The sequence below is a fragment of the Protobothrops mucrosquamatus genome, unplaced genomic scaffold, assembly GCF_001527695.2.
Source record: "Protobothrops mucrosquamatus isolate PMUCROS unplaced genomic scaffold, P.Mucros_1.0 scaffold41, whole genome shotgun sequence".
NCBI lineage: Eukaryota > Metazoa > Chordata > Lepidosauria > Squamata > Viperidae > Protobothrops > Protobothrops mucrosquamatus.
In genome coordinates, this window is record NW_015386423.1 from 971,122 (window position 1) to 992,104 (window position 20,983).

The window sequence follows — 20,983 nt, forward strand, 5'->3', positions numbered from 1 at the left end:
GGAAGGAATACAACAAAGACGGAGGTTCCAAGTACTGAGGACACCAGACTGGTTGGGTGGAGTATTGGTGAGATCCCAGGCGGACCTTGCTTTGCAAAAAAAAACTCGAGTTGGTTGCCCTTGTGAAGATCTTGCTTTCCTCCTGGGAGCTTAGCCATTCTTTCCTTGATGCTGGGACCCAAGAAAGTGCTCCTTGGTGTTTAGAATGCAAATGTGCACCCCTTTCCTTGTGCATTGGGCTTTACTTCCTTGGTGCCCTAACCATTAGGCCAACAGCAAGCGTCTCTCTTTTATTGCGCAGCTGTACGTAATCAGGCGAGGGTAGCTGTATCATCTTGTAAGGGGTTTGCTCCATTGCTGCACAAGAGGCTGACGCCGTCTAGCTGAGGAAAAGCCAACAATTGGTACTCGGTGTATCTGTGCTTGACCCCAACATGCAGCCTGGAATGTCAAGAAGACTGGGGCGTCCATCCCCGATGCAGCCAGGATGTGGCCAAGGTTCAGCAGAGCCTGCAAGGACAATGGGGGCTGTTGTGCTGCTCCGCAAGGGAGGAGGTGGCCGCTCCAAACTTGGACCTGCATAGGATGCTCTTCTGGGACTGGGCTGGGGGGAGGGGGGTTGAGGGTTGCTGATTGGCCTTTGGACCAGGACTTCTGCTTGGGCCATCCCTGTTGCCCCTCAGAAAAGGAGCAGCTTGGCCCTTTTGTGCCAGGGGGATCCCTGCCTACATGTCTATCCAGGAATCCAGATGAAATTGTTGCCTAGGGGTGGCCTCTCCCCACCCCCCTTTTGACATTTGCATTGAAAAAGTTTGCTTCAGTGCCTCTGGGTGGCCCTAAAGGAGATGGAGAGCTGAAGCCATTCTTGCTACCAACCAGGGGAATTTTTATTTTTCTGGTTTGGGAAAAAGCCCCACCGAGAACAAGTCTGAGCTGCCTTCCTGGGGTTTGGTTTTCATGTTGGATGTAACACGGGTGGCCTTGGGAGCTGTTCTCCAAGCCAGCCAGACGGGTCTCTCCAAGCCCAAGTGACCCTGAACTGGGAGGTCTTATCCGCAGAGCCTCTCCCCGTTCTTGGCCCCGGAGAGCAGCTGCAGCAAGAAAAAGCAAAGGGAAGCGAGGCAGGCATCTTGGCTGGCCACAGCGAGGATGTCTCCTGTCTCTGGCAGCTTAGAGTGGCTGCCTGTCCCTGGTGCCTCTGCTGCTCTACTAGAGGCGCCTTCTCCTGGGCTGGTTGCTGCTGAAGAAGAGACCGCAGACTGACTGAATGAACAAGGCCAGGGGTGCAGGCTGGGCAGCCCATCCTGGTCCAGCAGTCCGGGGAAGGCTGGGCAAGAGCTGCAAAAACAGGGCAGGAGAGGGTGGCAGAGCACCAGCCAGGCCCCTTCCTGATAGTGCCAAGAACAGCCACCTGCCCCTAAAGCTGTGCTCCCTGGCAGGCGGGGCTTAATAGCAACCGAGATCAGATTGTATGGTGTTTTCTCGGCTGAAGTAAATGACTTGAGTTAGCAATGCAAACTCTTGCCCTGTCCTGAGTCAGGCAGGCAAAAGGCCCGAGTGCATCCAGAGGGTGGGGAGGGACACTGTGCTCGGAGTCTGCCCCTGTAGCCCCCCTCCCCCCTGTCCCCTGTCCCACTCTTTGGGAAGGTCATGAAGAACTCCGAACTGGTGAAGGCTGAACTAACGGGTGCCTTGGAGGATCAGTGACTAAAGGGAGAAGGCAAACTCATGGGAGCCTTGCTGGCTGGCTCTCCTCCAGCTCCCTGGAGGCCCTCCTGATAGGGGGAGACGGGGGGAGAAGGTCTCTGCTGTCCCCCAGAAGCCTGACCCACTCTCGCTCTTCCTCTCAAAGGGTCTGGTCACAGGTGGGGGCTCTGGAAGCACCTGGGATCCTGCTTCACGCCCATTGCTTCTCCTTGCTTGGCTCAGCTCTCTTGAGCACCAGGAAGGTTGATGAGCAACTACAACAGCCGTCTGTGCCTTGCCAGCCGTGCCACGCCACACCCCCGGCCAGCTTCCTCTTGAGAAAGGTTTTTCGGCTGAGGAAGGCACTCTGCTGCAACATAGGTGGGCATCGGCTCCAGGGAGATATCCTAGAGCCCAGCTGAAGTTGGGGCCAGTTGTGTTGGTGCTGTGCACTTTGCACAAAGCTGTGGAGCAATGGGCAAGAGTTAAGGCCATTGGAGACGATGTGTGCTTGGAGCGGAGCAAAGTTCTGGGATTCTTGCGGCTTCAGTGCCCCAGAGATGGTGCTGTGTTCACCCCTCGGTTCCTTTGGTATCATGGGTTGCTTGCCTTGGCAGAGGAGCTTCCTGGCTCAGCCCTGCAGCACTCAAGGCACACGGCTGAAGTCGCCCCTCCTCCTTCGGGCTTCGGCAGCTCTCACCCCCAGCCTCCCCAAATAAGGTTGGGAGAGCACCCCCCACTCAGCCTGCCTTCTCGACCAAAGGAGCGGTGGAAGGTTCAAAGTGCCTGCAGGAAATGGGAAGCCCAGCGGGGGGGGGGGGGGGTCTGCTGGGGTCTGAATGGAGATGGGCAAATTCAGTGGTGGGCAAGGGGGAAGGGGGGCTCTTGGCACAAGGCGCAGCTTGCAAAGGTCTCAGTTGCGCAGGAGGAATGAACAGGTGCCTTAAGGTCCCAAATGACGGACAGTGCAAGAGTGAAGATTGGCACCTGGGAGGGGCTCCTGCCCTCCCCCCACTTATTCCTCCTTTGGCTTTTCCACAGGCAGGAAAGCCTCAGCTCGGAGCTTGGAATCGCCTAGGTGCTTCTTCTCGCGCCCCGGTTCAGCTTTTGTCCTTGTCCAGGAGGGGGAGCGAAGGTAGCCGGCTCTGGGGGTCGAGTGGGGATGTGGTCCTGTGCGGGAATAGGAGGGGAGGGATTGCCTTTAGCCCCTCCACCGAATGGAGGCTGCCCAGCAGCTCTAGCTCCCCACTCAGCCCCATCTACGGAGAAAGGCACCTGTTTGCATGGGGAAGGGGGCACAGAATCCCCCAGGAGGGAGCAAAGCTCTACTTTTGCACACACAAATCATTTCTGAGCTTCTTGACCCCTGACGTTCAGGGGTCCTGCTTAACTCCCACAGTGGCTGCACTCAGCTGTATGTGTGACCCCTTTACCATGGTCGGAGGGGAGAGTCCTTCCATAGTTTCCCCCTTACAATCACTGGAGGGTCAGGTGGGACAAGCAGAGCCAAAGGCAGCAGGGGGCAACCCCCAAAAGCAAGCAAGGAAGTCTTGGTGCCAGCAGTGCCTCAGCTGTCACTCACAGCAGAGGATATGCTTGACACTGAATGCCCTGTCATCAAACACACACACACACACACGATTCTGGAGGGGTCACCTACCAGCCGGGGGCTCTTGGGCTGCATTCTCCTCATCGGAATCAGCAAAGACCTCGGCCAGCTCTTGGTCAGACACGTCTGTCAGCTCCGTGAGGTCTAGGAGGTCGAAGTGCACCTCGAGAGACGAAACGCTGCTCAGGGGTTCTGAGAAGGGACGGGTGGGTGGGTGGGTGGGTGAGGGAGCTCAAGATCTTCCTCTGTTGGAAGCCTCATGAAGCCCAACCCACCTCCCCCCGCCTAGCCCTGTACTTACGCCGACGCTCTGCGACCTGCAGCAGCCCTGCCGTGGGGACTGGGGCCCCTCCTTCCTCCTCAGCTGGGGGGCTGCGGGGTGCTTCCGCCCGCCCATGCGTGGAGAGGCTGATGGGGGTCTGCGCCTCCAGTGTTGGGGCTTCCTGGGTCAGCTCTGAAATGACAAAACGGGGCACTGAGGAAGGGGGCAGCCTCACAGCTGCCTCCTAGTTCACCAGGGAAGGGTGGCACTTCACCAGCTTCAGCCATGGCTCCTTGCCTGTCCAGTGGGAGCCACCTGGAGGAGGAAGGCTCCTAGCACCACTCTCAGGGGACTGACCACCACCCCCGGGGAAAGGCCCCCTCCCCTGGCCTCTTCCCTGTTGGCAAAGGGGGGCCTTGGGTGTGGGTTGCAGAGGGGCTGCTCTGCCACCGATGGCAGCTTCGGCTGGGCAATTCCTGCCTGCTCAGCCCCAGAGTCCACCCCCTCCCAGGGGGGCCATTTCCTGACTGCTGGCTGTACAGTCAGCACCCCCCACCTCAGAAGAGCCCTCCAGACAGGCGTATGCAGAACTGATGAGCAGCAGCTGTTGGGTACCAGGAACCTAAGACTCCACTCTGGCACCCAGCCTCGCGCCTGCAGAGACAAAAGGCCGGCTTCTTTTGGAGCAGGTGGTAAGAAGACAAAGGCTGATCTGTCCTGGGGAGGGAGAGGCAAATGGGGCCCCAGAGCTGGCTTTTTGCCTGGTATGCCTCAGTAACCCTCTGCCTCTCTGCAGGGGGGGAGGCTCGGCCTCCTGGAGGTGCCCTAGGAGAGCTGCAGCAAGCCTGACTGCACAGGGGCCTCTCTCAGCAGCTGCCTTGCTGAGGATGCCTGCCTGCCATCCTGCCATTGATTTGCCAGCAGTGTCTGCCCCAATGAACCATGGGGGGGGGGGTGTCCCTTTGCAAGGGGGAAGGAGCCATCTCAGAGAAGGCACTTCAGGCCATGCAGTGGTCCTGCCCTGGCTGCATTCCGGAAGGGGCCTTGCAAGCCTGGCTCTCCTCGGGCAGCCTCTTCCCTGACGGAATGCCTTCTGGATCACCCTTGTGAGGGTGAGCCAGATTGTCCTTTTCCATGGCTGTTGCCAGTTAGCAGGGAAGGGGAGTTGCAGCAAGGGGGGAGTTTAAACTCTGCAAGCAGAAAATGAGTGATGGGAGATGTAGCTACTTGTGTCTGGATGTGAATGGACGTGATTGCCTGAACAAGCGGGTGCACCAGGCAAGCGCTTTGACCCACAGCCCTCCCTCAGCAGGTCCTCACGGCTGCTCCTTGCTCAGATGCCCCATTTGCTCGTCTGCAGAAGCCTGAGACTGTCCCCAAACATGTCTGAATCTATTGCTCCCCCAAAGGTCTGAGGGACCCTTGGGAGGCAAATCCATTTGAGGGCAGTTGCACCCTGGAAGGGGGTCAGCCGAAGGACCAATGCCTGGCACAAGCAGGTGGGGCGGCCTTGGGTTTCCTCTCCAGCCCTCCTGCGGCTGAGAACGAGATCACAGGAGGCCGGGCTGAACACCTGCAGGAACAAATTCAGGGGAAGAATTTAAAGATGGAACCTGAGTGGAGCCACAAGCCATGGCCAAAATCTCCTTTTATAGCAGCACGGGAGACTTCCAGCTCTTGCAACCCACAAACTGATTTGGCTCCTAGAGCCAGCTGGGCTGCTGGCAAGGGGCAGGCTGCTGCTGCTGTGGGTTCCTGGGGAACATCCCAGCTTTATATATGGGGAGGAGAGGGAGGGGAAGCCAGGCAGAAGTGAGAAAAACAGCACCCAGAGCTCAAGGTCCTGAATTATTCATGCCCAGGTTTTTAACAAGCCGAGTGTGGGAAAGTCGCAAAGGAGGGGTGAATATACCGGGATACTTCTGGCTCTCAGTAGGCCGAGGCCAGCATGACCAGCTTGCAAAAAGAGTTGAGCTTGGAAGCAACTCCCTTTCTGAAGGGCTCTTTTCTGCCCCTCTTCATCTGGCCTTTCTGCTTGGGGAGGTTGAGAGCCTGTTGTCCGCTTGGCTGCTTCTGGGAAGAGCCCCAGATGGCCTCAGAAGTCAGCCAGAAGCCCTTCAAGCAGGGTCTGCCTGCCCCTTCCCATAAGTCATGTGCCCACCACCGATGGAAAGGAGCACTGGGACGGCCCCGCAGCTCTGCAAGGGCAGCCTGACGATGTCTGGTGGTGGCCATTTCAGCAGGAGCCCTGAGATGTTGCTGGCCTGAGGGCCCTCGTAAATGCCCTCCTCCTCCCCAGGGCTGCCTCTCCACTCATCCGCCTCCAGCATTTGGCCAGACACGCTCAGCAAAGGCAGGAGCATACGGCTGCCTCCCTCCCACCCACCACAGTCTGCCACGCTGGTGTGGCTATTCCTGTTCTGCAGCAGGACTGATTTCATGCACAGGAGCTGCACCTGCAGAGGGTTGGGACCAGGGTACCCCCAGGAAGTTGGGAATCTCCCTCTGGCAAGCCCACACCCTGCTCAGTTCCTCCAGCAGAGATCACACCCATCTCTTGGGCGCTCTGGGGGCAACATGCTGGGGACCACTCTGCCTTGGAGAAGGGGTGGAGCTGGGCTCAGGGGTCCTGTGGGGCAGAGGAGGCAGCTCAAGCTCTGCCACCTCCAGCAGGCCAAGCACCCTTCAGGGTCTGCATTTCAAGCAGCCCAATAATGGGCCACAGCTCTCCATACTTGGCCCAAATGGTTCCCCTAAAGGTCTGGACCGCCAATTCCTCCTGGTGGATTACTTTCGTTTCCCATTTGAAACTCTGTCTGGGGCTTCTCTCTAATTCTGCTGATCCTCGTTCACGCTTGGCCTGGCTCCCTTTTCTAGATGGAGTGTCTCTGTCTTGAGCAAGCAGTTCGGCCTGCACGAAGAGCCAACCACGGGTCCTCCCATCCTGAAGTAGCTGCTCAGAGGGGCCACTTCTTACTGGGAGGGCTGGAAAGAGTTCTCAGAACAAGGAGACACTGAGTCGACCTTCTTGGATCTCGCCTGTTTCTTTTGGCAGGTGTGAAATTTGAAGCATGGAAACAGAAAGGTCAGCTGTGTGGCCTGGAGATGCTGCAGCTGAGACTGGGCAAGACTGGAGGGATGTAGTCAGTTCAGAGAGTTCAGGGCTTGTGAGCTGCCTGTTAGAAGCCCTTTCTCAGCCGGGCTGCCTTCCAACCCTCTCAGGTCCCCTTTACGCTTCCACCTGCCTCCAGCAGCCCCTCCCTGGGCACAGAGCAGGCTGCTCCTTTCACTGCTGCCTTTCCCCCCCCCCTCCACCTCCTCCTCCACTGAGTTCCCACCCTCCCTGGCTTTCTCTGATCCAGCAGCCGCCCTGCAGTCAAAAGGGGGCTTGGAAGACTCTCACCGCCACCCACAGGACCGCTGCTGCTGACTCACGTTATAGGACCCGAGCCCGGCCTGGCTCAGGGCTGCAGGATGGCACAGCAAGGGAAGAGGGGGCTGGGCCCGGCAGCTTCCGCTGAGGTCCAAATCACCCAGGCTGAATCTGCCAAACTGGCAGCCCTTCCCTACAACCATCAGTTTGGGGGGGGGGGGTGGCACTGAATTTTGGGGAGGAATCTTGCAGATTATTGATCCATCCCGTCAAGTCATTGCCCCCGTTGGAATTTGGAAGTTTCCAAATTCCAGACATTTAAGCTCTTGAAACCAAGGCTGCAATCCACCCAAAGCTCCAGAAGCTTTTGTGAGTGGTAGCAGGTACCGACCCCCAGAAGGCACGCTTCCTTCCTCGTGCACATTCACACATGCTTTTTAGCGATAGGAGTCCAAGGGCATTCCAGTCACACCCCACTGCGTGCTCCAGGCATCCCCAGACGAGGCCGCAACTTGCCTTGCCTGCCGCCCCTCGGGCAACTCAGTTCCCTCTTGGCTTAAACGGGGCACGAGCTCCGCCGCGTCTCTAGCCTCCAGCGCCTAAAGACTAAAGACCGACGGGGGAGGTGGGGGGAGGCTTATTTGCCGAAGCCGCCTTAGCTCTTTGGAGCCGCCTCGGTTTCAGCAGCCCTGCAAGTGGAAAAGTGGGAAGGGGCGTCCAAAGTTGACAGGAGAAGCCCGTTTCTGGCGGGGAGGCTCCGTCCTTCGATCCCGTTCCGCTCACCTCTCCTTCCCCGAGGGCAGAAAGCCTTTTGTCCACCGAACGGGGAACACACACACCCCCCGGAAGCGCCCGGCACATCCCTCGCCGCAGCGTCGGGCCGACCCTCTGGGCCCCGCCAGGCCTCCTCATCTGGCAGCCCCTTCGAGCAACAGTTGCCCGTCCGCGCCGCCAGCCGCATCCAGACGCGCCTCGCCTTCCGCGCCGGCCGAGTCACTCACCCGGTGGGGCGGCCCCGCCCGGCGTCTCCATCCGTCCCGGCTGCACCAGATGCTCGCTGCGCCGCTGCCGCCTCCCTCCGCGCCGCCGCCACCACTGCAGCCGCCGCCGCCGCCGCCGCCGCCCGAGCGCACTTCGCTGGCGGGGAGNGGCGAGCGCGCCCGGCCGCCGCAGCCGCCGCATTAGAGCCCGGAGGAGGCTGGGAGCCGTCGAGCGGCGCAGGGCAAGGGGAGGAGACGCCGGGCGGGGCGAGCCGCGGGCGGGCATCGGAACTGAGCAGTCGCCTCTCTTGACCTCAGGAGGGCGAGGGCGCGTCTGAGCACAAGCCGAGGGCCACGGCTCAGGGTGTCACCCGCGCGCCTGCGGACGGAAGGGCGCGATGCTCCCCCGGCGCCGAGGGCCGCTTCTGGAGGGACGAGCCTGGCCGAGCCTGGCGCCCGCCTTCTCTCCGGACACCGACCCGCCGTCTGCTCGGGAGAGGGCAGCGTGGCGGCTCTTCGGGGGACCGGCCTGGCGGGCCGGAGCTGCAGATGTGCCTCCCGCGACCGAGACCGGCGCGCCTAGCCTGCCCCGCGCAGGAGCCGCTGCTCAAAAGCGCCGAGCCCTCCTGGGAGCAAGCGGTGCCCCCGAGGCTTCGCCGCTCCCGCAGCCGGGTCGCTGCCGGGCCCGGGCAGAGGGGGAGCGGGGCTGCCCAACGCTCGAATCGGGCACCGACATTGCAGGCCAAGTGGCACTCTGTACATGGACAGGAGCGCCCTCTTCTGGTTAAGCACAATGCGGGGGAGGGGCTGATCCCGCTTTGCGGACGCTTCCCGAGCGGAGCCCCCTCCAAGGCCGGGACTGGGGCACCGGGACCCAACCCCGGCCGGGGCCGCCCCCTCCCCTCCGCCCAGCCCGCGAGCGAGGGAGCCACGGCGGCCCCGCCCCGTTGCCAGGGCGGTCGTCAGGGGCGGCCGCGCGGCCCGCGCTTCTCGCGAGGTTTGGGCGACGGTTGCCTGGAGACGCGGCGGCCGAGCGTCTCTGTCCCGCGGCATCATGGTGAGGGCCGTCCCGCTCGCCTTCGGGGCGTCTCGGCCGGGCCGGACGGGGAGCTGCGCCGGCTCCCTCCCCTCCGGCTGCGGGCCCGCCTGGCGGCCGCGCCGACATCCCGAGCGGGGGTCGCGGGGGTCCCTCCCTGGGGGCCGGGGGCGATACCGGGCAGGGGGACCCACCGCCCCTCTCCTCGCCCGACCCGCAGGCGCCCAAGAAGAAGGCGGCGGAGAAGAAGGGCGGCGGCGGCAGCAAGAAGGGCAAGGGCGTCAAAGGTCCGGCAGCGGCGCTGGTGGACGCGCTGCCCCCCGAGGGCATGTCCAAGGAGCAGGTGGGCGCGCGGGGGGGGCGGCCGGGGCTGCGCTGGGGGAGGGGTGGCGGGAGCGCATCTGGGTCCCCCCGCGAGGGGCCCGGCCGGCCGGGGGGCCGCGTCCCTCCTGGGCTGAGCCTGCGGGGGCCTCTCGCAGCTGGAAGAGCACATGGCCCGCATCCGGGAGGAGCTGGACCGCGAGCGGGAGGAGCGCAACTACTTCCAGCTGGAGCGGGACAAGATCCACACTTTCTGGGAAATCACCCGGCGGCAGCTGGACGAGAAGAAGGCCGAGCTGCGCAACAAGGACCGGGAGATGGAGGAGGCGGAGGAGCGTCACCAAGTGGAGATCAAGGTACCACCGAACCCTCCTCCCTTGGCTCCGGCTCCCCAGGCTCTCACCCTGGGTGCTGCCCTGCCGCAGGCTAGCCTCTCTGCTGGTCACCCCAGGTGTACAAGCAGAAGGTGAAGCACCTGCTCTACGAGCATCAGAACAACCTCACGGAGCTGAAGGCCGAGGGCACTGTGGCCATGAAGCTGGCGCAGAAGGACCACCGATCCCAGGAAATGGAGCTGCGCAAAGACATGCGCACCCTGAAGGTGGAGCTGAAAGAGCAGGAGCTGGCCAACGAGATGGTGGTGAAGAACCTCCGACTGGTGGGTCCTTCTGCCTCTTCTGCTTTGCGCCCTCCGAAGCAAGCCAGCCTTGTCTCTGCTTCTGCCTTTGGCAAAGCAGCCTTTGCTAGACTCACTGAGCACCATTGCTGTCTTAACAGAAACAGCAAGAAGACCTGACACACCTACGCAATGACTTTGAGAGACAAGTGAAAGGTCAGTCTCAGGACTCGGCACATACTCTGGAATGTGGAAGCCCACCTTCACCAAACTCAGCATCCTCCGTTCAGCACAGCTCAGTGGCCACGGCTTTCTTTCTCGGGCAAACCTAGAAGTATGTGAGCACTGCTTTACAGCAGGCAGTGTGAATGCTTGCAAGTGTAGAGTCAAGCTTTCTCCCGTGTCTCCAAAGTAGGAGGACGGGCCTGGATAAGGAGGGTCCATCACCCACATCTGTCTACAGATGACTTGCGTACAGTAAAGCCGTACAAACAGTCTGGTGCTTTATGGGGTGGGATGTGGTCCGCTGCCCTTGGGGGATCTTCAGGCCTAGTGATATCTGCCCCATTTCCTCTGGAGCCGTCAGCTAAGGATAGAGACCTGGAGAGTGACTGGCCTGGTGGAACACTCAGCCCAGCCTGGTTGGTGCTGCCTCTGCAGAGATTGAGGCCAAGTATGAGAAGAAGATGCGGGTGCTGCGTGATGAGCTTGACCTGCGCAGGAAGACAGAAATCCACGAGATCGAGGAGAGGAAAAACGGCCAGATCAACACGCTGATGAAGAATCACGAGAAGGCCTTCAGCGACATCAAGAACTACTACAACGACGTCACCCTCAACAACTTGGCACTGATCAATACTCTCAAGGTAAACCACAGAGCGGCCTTCTCTGTTGGCATCGACAGAGCAGCCGGAGCCCTGGGTGGGACTGGTTTGGCTGGGCTGACTAGAAAATTCGCACCTACCATGGTAGGCCGGGCCTTGCTGTAATTGGAAGCTTTGTATTCCTTTATTGGCACAGGGCATGTGATTATAGGGAGCTTTTTATTTACTGCCTCTTTGGTATCAATTGTGTGAAAAATAACAGCACTTGTTGGTTCAACAAGAAAAATAAAAATCCACAGTAGGGTTTCATTAGGAAATGGACCAAAGAACATGCAAGGTTTTGCATTGTCCTATCGTCCGGCTTGGTCTTTGTATGTTCACGTGGGATCTGAATGGAGAAGGAACCATTGGAGGAGCTTGAGAGGGGAAGTGGCGACTGCTGGCCTTGAAGGTCTGAGATGCTTCCCCTCTTCCTGGAACACAGGAGCAGATGGAGGAGATGAAGAAGAAAGAGGATCACCTGGAGAAGGAAATGGCTGAAGTGCTTTTGCAGAACAAGAGGTTGGCGGAGCCGCTGCAGCGAGCCCGGGATGAGGTCTCCGAGCTGCAGCGGAAGCTGGCTCACTATGAGAAAGACAAGGCCATCTTGGCAGTAAGTGGCAGGGCCCTTGGGACTGGGACAGGCATTCCAGCTAGCTCGCACAGCAGGAGGTAGCTGAGATGATGTAATGCCAGCAATTAAAGTTAATGTGGCCCTCTTGAAAGTGGTGTGGAAGTGTTGTAGGGAGAAAAAAGGTTAAGGTGGGTGCTTTCTCCTGCCGTTTTTCTGTGGACCACCTGAATGGAGCTCCTGGGCTATGAACAGTTTATAGACCCCTTGAGAGTTTAGGGCCTTTAGTGGCATGGGCCCGGTTCAGCAGGCGTTGCTATTCACGGAATGAAAGTTAAGGGGTGTAAAAGAACCTTGGAGACCCCCTTCACGGTCTTACCCTCCTTTTGCACATCTGCCCAACAAGCATTCTTCATTCCCACAACCTACAAAGGTCTTGCAGCTCTTTTGATCCCCTTTTCCCCTCTAGAGTATTCGGGCCCGGCTGAAAGTCACTGAGAAAGACCTGAAGGATCTTCAGTGGGAGCATGAAGTGCTGCAGCAAAGATTCAGCAAGGTAAGGGCTGAGGGCCAGCCTTTACTTGGTGGATGGAAGGGAGGGAGGGAGGGAGGGAGGGAGGGAGAAGCCAGCCCGCTTCTGTAAATAGCCGGTGGAACTCTCCCCCACTGTGCCGTCACACTTGGCATAGATCGAAAACTGCTTGGAGGTGGGTCAACCCTCTGCATTATCTAGTGCCTTCGCACTCGGGTTTTAGATGCTAAGGACATTTTCTGCATGCAAAGAGGGCTCTGCTCCTGAGCAGTTGTTTCTTGGCTGATATTTTCCTACCTATCTTCTATCTGGGTGCTGGGTATCCTTAACAATAGCCGCACAATCTGATGCTGGAAATCGCTTAATGCTCCCTGCTGTTGGCTTTGGAGGGATGTTGCCTTGCTGACTGTCTCCATAGGTTCAGGACGAGCGCGATGACCTGTACCAAAAGTTTACCAAAGCCATTAACGAGGTGCAGCAGAAAACTGGTTTCAAGAACCTGCTGCTGGAGCGGAAGCTGATTGGCCTTGCCAGCCTTCTGGAGAAGAAGGAAGTGCAGCTGAATGAGGTGTTGGCTGCCTCCAATCTCGATCCCAGCGCTCTCACTGTGGTCACCCACAAGCTGGAGGTACCGGACCCACCCAACCTCTGGAAATTAGATGCAGCTGCCCGAAATGTTACTGTAGGGATCCTCCTTGTCCTTCCTCTGCTGACCAATTTCTGGCCTGGCTGGAGAGGAAATCGGTATCTCAGCAATCTGACCTGTTTAGGACTGGGGTGAGCAGCTCAGGCATTCCAGGCCCTGTCAGCGCCAGTAATGGGAGATGCATCCCGGCAGACCCGGAGACCTGCACCTCCTTCCGGCAGCTGCTTTTGCTGTCAGGCGCTCGGCATTCTTGTGCTCGGCTGCTGCTCATGCAGGAGGCCCCTTTGCTGGTCCTTTCTCGAGGCCCGGATTGGATCTGGCACTGAGCCCATCAGACATGTTCTGGGGTTGCAGAGTTTTAATTCCATTTCTGGGGGGCAAGTCAGCCTTACTCTGACTTCCAAAGGGAGCCCCCTTCTCCTTGGAAGGACTGGCAGGGACCCCTTCAGGATTCCTGTTTGTCTTCTAGAACTTTCTTACCAGAATTCCGTGTGGTACTTGGGGCAACATTGACCCCCACTGGTTACTCTCAGTGTCTTTAAGATAAAAGTACTCATGGTTCTCAGTCCTGTGGCTGCTGAGAGAAGCTTGAAAACAGGTGGGCCTTTTGAGTCAGACTTCAGAGGGAGGACAGGATGGGGGTTGGTAGGGGAGGGGGCACAAGAAGGAATATTCCTAAAAGAACAGTTAGAGACTCACCTTGGTCAGCAGGACCACAAGACGCTGGAGAGCTGCTTTGGAGCCAGTGCCTTGAATGTAGTTTTAAGAGGCCGATGTTTTTGCTTTGCAGGATGTGCTGGATTCCAAAAACAATGCTATCAAAGACCTCCAGTACGAGCTGGCCAGAGTCTGCAAGGTAAGAGCCGCGAGTGGAAGGAGCTTCCCCAAGGAGCTTAGATGAGGCCAGGGGCAGCACCAGGCCATGGGGCATTCAGAGATCCTTCACTGGGGAACCTGCTTCTGCTTGCAGCATCCATGGAGCCCTGTGGTATTCAGAGTCCCACTGCCAGGCGGCCCCCTCTAGACTGTTGGACTGCAGCCTTCCCAGCTGTTGCAGTCCTGGGGACAGCTGCCCATGCTTGCAGAGCTGCCTCCTGGAAAAGCCTGGCCTGAGCTCCCCCTCAGCTCAGGCCTGTAGTTGTTCTAGGCAGAAGGGGGAGAGCGGGCGCTGCCTTGGCTGTGTGAGGCAGACTCCAAACAGGGAGACCTGAGCCGTCCTGCAGAGAGGGGGCGGGCACTCCTTCTCAGTCCCCAGCCCACTGTTTAGCCTCACTGCCCCCCTCTCCCCTCGCAGGCACACAACGATCTGCTGCAAACGTACGAGGCGAAGCTCACCTCCTTTGGGATCCCTTTGGACAATCTGGGCTTCAAACCTCTAGAGACCTCCGTGCTGGGACACACCCTCGGCCAGGGCCCTGCAGGATTTGTCTCCACCCCCACGTAGCAGAGCTGGCAAAATCCTCTGCAGGAGATCAGCCCACAGGCAAGGCAAGCCTCCTGCAGCTTTTGGGGGTCAGTGGAGGAAGCTGCCCACCACAAAGAGACTGGGCTCGCCTGCATGACTTTTGTATTAAAGAGGTCTTAAGGGGGCTTTTCGTAAATTTCAGACAAATGGCTGATGCGCAGCAATCTTTGATTTATCCTCACAACACCCTTGCAAGGTAGACCTTTTATTAGGCTTGTGTTTCCTCAGATAAGACCCCGAGCTGGCGTCACGGCTGGTCTTGGGTGCAGTCCCCTCTGGGTGGCCCAGGATCCCAAGGGAAGCCCCGGCTCTCGCACTAGCTCCCTCGGTAGGTCACATAGGAATAGGGGCTGAACAGCAGTGGGATGTGCACCTTTCGCTCGGCCTCTGTGATGGTAAAGACAACCTGGAACAAGTGAGGGTGAAGAGTTGGTGGCCTCTTGGCTTGGCAGGGGGATCTTCTTGACTGCAGAAGCCCAAAGGCCCAGAGCACCGCAGCCTGTGGCCCTTTCCGTTTGGGGTCAATTGGGGGCCCCAGGGCAACCAGAAGACCTGTTTGCTGGGAGCGATTGCTCGCTCTTGTGCAGCTGAAATGAAAACTTACTTCCACGTAAGGGTAGAAGCTGGTGAGGCCCTGTTGCTGCCAGTATTCTCCTGTGGCAAAGCGCAGCTTGTAGGTGCCACTTTCCAGCTGCAGGGAGGCCAGCTCGCTCTTGTCCATGCGCCCGTCCATACTGGTAGTGCTGCAATCAGAAGACAGCCGGGTGAGGCTGTGGGGCTCCCGGCTGGCCAAGGGAGGCAGGGGCTTCCCCATCTCCCCACCTGGTCATTAGTTCCGTCCAGGCCTCGTTGGGGGCTTCAAGCTGAGAGAGGTGCACGGCCAAGCCGGTGGCAGGAAGGCCAGTGAACACGTTCAGTGCATGGACGCTCAGGGATGTGTGATGGCCCTCGCTGGAGCTGGCAACCTGGATACAAGCAGAAAAACCTGTGTGCACTCCACACCCCAACCAAGTTTGTTTCCATCCCTCGCAGTACCTCTCTATCACCGGAAGCCGGCGCCCTGGTGCCCTGGGAGGGGTAGGACGCTACTGCGTGCCCAGAGGGGCTGGGATTCTGCAGGCCTGCCCAGTCTCCTGGGCGACACCCCCGCTTTCTGCCAGGAAGTCTCTGCTTTCTGCCGGCCACATTGCTGGGGTGGGACTGACAGATTTACCTGGGCTCGCCCTCCATCCTCGTCTGGCAGCCCGGCCATTTTTGGCCTTCTCAATCCAGCCCCTTCCTGCGGAGGCCTGGCAGGAAGCCAGCCGTGACTCGGCAGGAAGTATTAACCCTGCCAGGGCTGGCTGTTACTGGCGAAGAGCCCTTAATAGGGATATGTCCTTGATGGCAAAGTTTCTGGCTTTCTGGGAGGCAAAGCGCAGCACCAGGCAGATCCAGGGAAGAACGATGAGGGAAAGCAGATGTGGCACTCTGGGATGGAGGCCTCCCAGCAGGTTCTCGAGAGTTACCTGGATCACTGCAGTTGCGGTGGTGGAAAGGCCAGCCCCGTCCATATCTATGGCTTGCAGGATCAGGGTGTATTTGGGGGCTTTCTGAAAAGAGAGAATTTCATTGGGGCCCCCGAGGTTAAAAAGAGGCATCTACTCAAACTGTGGGTCTTCAGGATCGCAGAATTGCTGCTGGGGGTCCAACAGCTGGCAAGTGTGGCTTGAAAATCGACCTTTATTGCTAGGGAAATCCAGACTTCTTCTTGCCTACCCAATGTTGTAGCTCTTAGGAAAACTGGAAAGGGGAGTGGAGGGCATGGGGGCACAATCCCTCCTTCCTAGCCATTGACTGGCTCTGGCTGAGGCCCTCACTAAAGGATTCAGCCAAGAAGCTCTGCAGGCTGGCCTTCCAATTGCTTTTGACTGCTGGGGGGCGGGGGAGAGGAGTGACCATCACGGGATCTGCATGACTTAGGTGGGTCATCACCCCAGTTAGCCCCCAGCTGCTCACTCACCTCTCTGTCCAGGCCGGCTGTGTTCAAGAAGATGAGGCCTGTTTCTGAATTGATGGCGAACATGTTGCTGAGTGGCTCTGGGGGCTCCTGGCTGAGAATAGAGTAAGATACAACCCCATTGAGGGTGTCCACAGTGTCATCTTCGTCAATGGCCGACACCTGCATCACCGGACTACCTGGACAGGAACAGCAAGGCCCCGTTTAGGAGGCAGCACAGCGTCCCAGCCTAAGGCTCCCCAGGCACTTGGAAAAAGATCATTCAGTCTCAGAGGCAGCAAGTCCTGAGCTCTGCATTTGTGGTTCTGCCAGGCTGCCAACTTGGGGATTGTGCCTGCGTCACAGAGGGCAGCAACGCAACAGGAGTGAGGTTTCTGTAACCTCAACCAGATTTCCCTACCTGGTTTAGCTCCCTCTTCCACAGACCCTTTGAAGACGCTCTGGGTGAACTGTGGACGGTTGTCATTCTGGTCACCAACATTGATGATCACCTCCATGGGGTCCTCTGCTGTCTGGCCATTGGCTAACACCGCATGGAAAAACAGCTGCATTGAAGGTGGAGAAAGGCCGTTGTTCACCAGGGATGAAAAGAGAAGCCAGGCAGCGTTTTTCACTGAGCAGAACTTCATTGGAGAGCCTGCCCTGGGATGGAGGTCCCCAGGAACCTCTCAGACCCTCTAGAGTCAGACCCACCACGAAAGGGGATGGGAAATTTTTATTGGACAGAAAACACAGACGCTTCAGGAGCAAGAAGGTAGCGGCCTTCCTCAAGAGTCGCCTGCTTCTAGAAGGGGTTTCTGGAAGGACTTTCTGGTAGGAAAGAAACCCCTCTGCCAACTCACTCTAGTGGGGCAGCAAACGGCCTGGCAGCGGGCCTGGCCTCCCGGAGGACACAGTGGCCTTTGCCATCCCTCCCAATCCACAGGGCAGATTTCCAAGCACGTGGCCCTCCTCAGCCACCCAATGCAGCCACCACAAATTGAAAGCAAAATGAACAACCACAGCAGATGACTTGGACGCACCTGGTAGCGGGGAATCTTCTCCCTGTCCAGCGGGCGAGTCACCTTCAGCATGCCAGTTTCCCTCTCGATGATGAAGGTGCCAACTGGAGGGCTGTCGGCCCCCTGCCCAGTGATGCTATAGTAGACGGTGCCCTCTTTTTCTTTGCTGGACTTGACCTGATTGGGGAGATGGGGTGTGAGAGGTCAGCGATGGGGGTGGTCCTGCAGCCCTTCCACCTTCTGAACGCCAAAGGGAGAACTGGGGCAGGGCCCGGGGGCGGCCTGGGCCAGAGCAGACCGTGGGGGCAGCGTTGCCTGGCCCAATGCAGAAATGCGGGCCCCAAAGCTTGGCTGAAGGGAGATCCAAGGGGTTTAGACAAAATGTACACTCATCACTGCCGCAATCTGAAATGTTTGGGGTCCTGCAGCGAGACGGGCAGCAAACAAATTCAATAAACAAATTCCTGACGGGAAACTAACTAACTTAAAAATGTGCAAGAGAATCCCAGTAGAAGGTGCCAGAAGCAAAGTCCTTACCGCCACCAGGTTCTTGGGGAAAGGCCCCCTCTCGTTCTCAGAGCAAAGGATCGGAGGGATGACCCAGTCTCTCTTTTGCCGCCTCAGGCCAGGTGAAGACCTTGGAAAAAGCAGCACCTCCGCCTGAGCAGCCGGACGGGTCTCCTGTGAAGAAAGACAGGGGTCTACGGTTCTGCATGCAAGGAAGGAAGGGGCCGGCGATTTAGACTCCTTTTGAGTCGTGAGAGGTTTAGGGGAAAGCAGAGAAAAAGGCTGCCCAGGGGATTCCTTCTGTGGCAAAGCAGAGAGACCTTGCCCCAAAGCTTCATGCCCCAGGTCTAAAGCCTCCTCTTTTCTGTCACCACAGCCTTTTGAGCTCATTTCTCTTCAAGTGGAACAGCACTGAGCGACTTTCTTAGTTAGAGAAAACTCCCAGGAGTGCAATGAACAGGCCCCTTTGCACAAAGTGTTGGCCTCTGGCGGTTCCCCAGGGATTCTCACAACTGGAATTGCCCATCTGATCTCCGGATCTCTGCCCTTCTTGTGAGTGCTGCCATGAACAGCCTGTATCCTCTTCAACTTACTTATTAGGAAAGAATTTTTGCATGTAAGTTTTAATTTCCAGCATATATTCATAAAGAAAACCATCCAGTTGATTAGGACTTATTCCTAGGTAAGCCGGAAAGGAGCAGCAAGGACTTGGCTGGGGGAGGCAGGATGGGAGGCTGCCAGTGGTGGGATTCAGCCGGTTCGCACCACTCACTCCGGCAGAACCGGCAGCTAATTTTTTGTTGCCCAGGCCCAGAATGGACTCTCAGAAGTGGCATCCACACAGAGAACCCTGGTTGTTCACATATTTGAATCCCACCACTGGAGGCTCCCCTCCAAGAGACAGGCAGAATGAGTAAGAAAGAGGAGACGGGATTATGAAATCCATCTTAAGAAAGGCTTNCCCCCCCCCCCCCCCCAGTCTTTGCCTGGGTGAGTGAGAAGAAAGGACCACTTTGTAGCAAGGATCACATTTAACTCGCAGGCAACCTTTTGGGCTCAAAAGTTGCATCTCTATTTCTCTCCGTGCACTCCAACACACCACATGGCCCACTTTCACATCACAGAGAAGCTGTGACAAAGCTTTGTATGACCCAAGAGCGCCCTCTAAAGCGTCTGATAAAATACATCAGGGAATTCAGGATTTTTTGCCCCAGAAAGCTGCTGTCCTTTAAGCCTATTTATATAGTGGCACAATAATGAAAATTAGTTGTCATCTTTATCACCCACTAAAAGCTTTTGGGAATGTAGGATGGACCACTTGTGAGCTGGATCCAGAATATCAATGTTCCTTCTCTGGTCTTCCCAAAGATGCTGGCTATCACCCTCTGTGGTCTATAAAATTGAGTAAGGCAATATGGACTTAGACCTAACAGCATGTAAGCAAAAATCAGAGATAACTATTTCCAGCTATCATCCCTGCAGTAAACTCTGAACTTGGCTGAAACCAAAATCATCTTTGAACAGATAATAATATATAACTGGCTTGGTTAGGCTGACTGAACTTGGAAGTCTGTGGAGATGATTGTCATCTTTCTCATTTTTCCTGTGTTTGTCTTTCCCAATGTAGAACTTTGTATGTTTAGAGATTTGGTTTTCTTAAAGGGGACTTGTGGGCTGTGATTGTGGAGGCAACCTTTGTGATTCGGGTTTATTGGTTTCCACCTTCCTGGACTTTGAGCAGGAAAGCAGTTTCTCTTCTTCTTTCCTGGTCAAAAGATGATGGGCACCCCAGGGAGGAGATACCAGGAGGCTCAGCCTGATGGGGGGGGGGATCTGTTGCACATTTCTTCTTGCAGAAAGAGGTTCCCCAGCTGAAAATGATTATGCGTAGATGGAACTTCTCAGCAGGGACGCAGGATCCATGGGGGGGAGGCAAGCATACCCACCTCCTTTCAGTTTGATTTCACTGTAACTCTTGAAGAAGACCCCTTCCCAAAACTGAGAAGTGTGGGGGGGAGAGGATCCCGAAACTCTCTCAACTTTGGTCTGTGTGTCTTGCTACTTAATGGGTCTGCAGTGGTTTTTTTCCATGAGGCTGTGTGTTTGCAGTGCATGGAAAATATCTCCTGTCCTGTTGAAAGTTTGCTGCCCCCGAGTCACCCTTACGAAACTCTGTATTTGCTTTAAATGAGAGAAAACATCAGGATGAAGCCAGCAGGTCTCTGTGCATATTTTCAGTCCACACCTGGCCTTGTAGCATATTGTGCACTGGGGTTCCCTGGCTGTTCAGTGAGAAAGGCTGAAGAATTTGCTTGTCAAGCAAAGCAGCTTAGCCCCCTCCCCTGAAGGGTTGGCTGTTGCATCGACAGTTGCCCTACAGCAGGGGTAGGCAACCTTGGCTCTTTTATGACTCGTGGGCTTCAACTCCCAGAATTCATGAGTCAGTATGGCTGGCTCAGGAATTCTGGGAGTTGAAGTCCACAAGTCATAAAAGAGCCAAGGTTGCCTACCCCTGCCTACAGAGTCCTGGCCCTCTTTCTTGGGGGTCAGGGGGAGTAGCGTTGATGCCCCAGTTCTGGAACGATTCTGGGGAAGCTTCTTTGGTGGCGAGGCTGCTGCCCAGCAAAGATCCTTTGCCTCTGCTGTGCTAGACTTTGAATCTTAGTGGCTGGAGGTTTTGCAATGAAGGAATGAGGGGCCTTTGCCTGCAGGATCAGGACTAAGCCCTGCGGGGGGGGGGCTCTGTCCAACCACTGCATGGCTGACTTTTCCTTTTCCGGCAGCAGAGCAGCAGCGTCTGGGCTCCCCAGAGTGGGTGCTTGAAACCTGCTGCCTGGAGACGAAGGTCAGGTCTTCCCTCTTCCCCACCCTTATGAAGTCTCTCCTGCTCCATTTGTTTCCCCAGATAGCAGGGCGGGGGAGGTTAGGGGTCTGTACTGCTCTACAGCTACTAGGGATGGATCAGTCTGCTTACTTGACAGCCAGACTTGGCCAAGTTCTGTTGCTGGATTGGGTTGGGATGAACAGGACTCCATGTTAGCTCATTCATGTCCCTTTTCCATCCCCAACGTCTCCACTGAGTAGGGCTTGTCAGAGAGTTCCAAAACCTGTTGCTGGTTCTGATGCTTCCCTACTGCTGCCTGTGCTGCTTGGGAGGGACTGATGGAAACCAGAGTCCAAGATCTCCAAAGGACTAGTCAGCCCAGGAGCAGAATCCATTTCCTGCACCCCGACATTCTCCAGTCCCCGCACCATCTGGGATCCCACCCACGACGACAAGCCTACCTGAAGGAGACAAAGCAGCAGCAGGATCCCCAGGCAGCCCATCGTCCTCTTTCCCTGCCCTCCGTTGTGCACAAGTAACTAGCAGGTCGGTAATTGCAGGGCAAAAGTCTCTGTTTGCTTGAGCAGTTTATCTGAGGAAGACAAGCCAGGGCCAAGTGCCAGTTTTCACTTTTCGAATTAGAGGAAGAGTCACAAAGAGAACGTCTCTTCCACGGTGCTGTGGCCAACTTT

At 57.2% G+C, this 20,983-nt stretch overlaps 4 protein-coding genes across 4 annotated transcripts; 1 reads left to right on the forward strand and 3 right to left on the reverse strand.

Annotated features, from left to right (window-relative positions):
* Positions 1 to 2,701: 2,701 nt before the first annotated feature.
* DBNDD1 (dysbindin domain containing 1) lies at positions 2,702 to 5,920 on the reverse strand. Its single transcript, XM_029283234.1, has 4 exons — positions 5,719 to 5,920; positions 3,597 to 3,749; positions 3,347 to 3,487; positions 2,702 to 2,856 (listed from the first exon to the last, which is right to left on the reverse strand). The coding sequence occupies exons 1-4, from the start codon at positions 5,918 to 5,920 to the stop codon at positions 2,702 to 2,704; spliced, it is 651 nt and encodes a 216-aa protein (XP_029139067.1).
* Positions 5,921 to 9,252: 3,332 nt separating this feature from the next.
* On the forward strand, positions 9,253 to 14,094 carry GAS8 (growth arrest specific 8). The gene is made up of 10 exons (XM_015811470.1): positions 9,253 to 9,289; positions 9,426 to 9,623; positions 9,719 to 9,925; positions 10,045 to 10,099; positions 10,544 to 10,749; positions 11,192 to 11,359; positions 11,787 to 11,873; positions 12,268 to 12,477; positions 13,286 to 13,351; positions 13,790 to 14,094. Exons 1-10 carry the CDS (start codon positions 9,275 to 9,277, stop codon positions 13,937 to 13,939), a joined length of 1,362 nt encoding a protein of 453 aa, XP_015666956.1. The 5' UTR covers positions 9,253 to 9,274; the 3' UTR covers positions 13,940 to 14,094.
* Positions 14,095 to 14,152: 58 nt separating this feature from the next.
* On the reverse strand, positions 14,153 to 15,239 carry LOC107283544 (5-hydroxyisourate hydrolase). Its single transcript, XM_015811471.1, has 4 exons — positions 15,174 to 15,239; positions 14,783 to 14,925; positions 14,565 to 14,703; positions 14,153 to 14,366 (listed from the first exon to the last, which is right to left on the reverse strand). The coding sequence occupies exons 1-4, from the start codon at positions 15,210 to 15,212 to the stop codon at positions 14,277 to 14,279; spliced, it is 411 nt and encodes a 136-aa protein (XP_015666957.1). The 5' UTR covers positions 15,213 to 15,239; the 3' UTR covers positions 14,153 to 14,276.
* A 67-nt stretch (positions 15,240 to 15,306) lies between these two features.
* On the reverse strand, positions 15,307 to 20,516 carry LOC107283490 (cadherin-1-like). Its single transcript, XM_015811409.1, has 6 exons — positions 20,442 to 20,516; positions 17,498 to 17,641; positions 16,982 to 17,137; positions 16,360 to 16,504; positions 15,963 to 16,138; positions 15,307 to 15,552 (listed from the first exon to the last, which is right to left on the reverse strand). The coding sequence occupies exons 1-6, from the start codon at positions 20,514 to 20,516 to the stop codon at positions 15,307 to 15,309; spliced, it is 942 nt and encodes a 313-aa protein (XP_015666895.1).
* Positions 20,517 to 20,983: the final 467 nt, after the last annotated feature.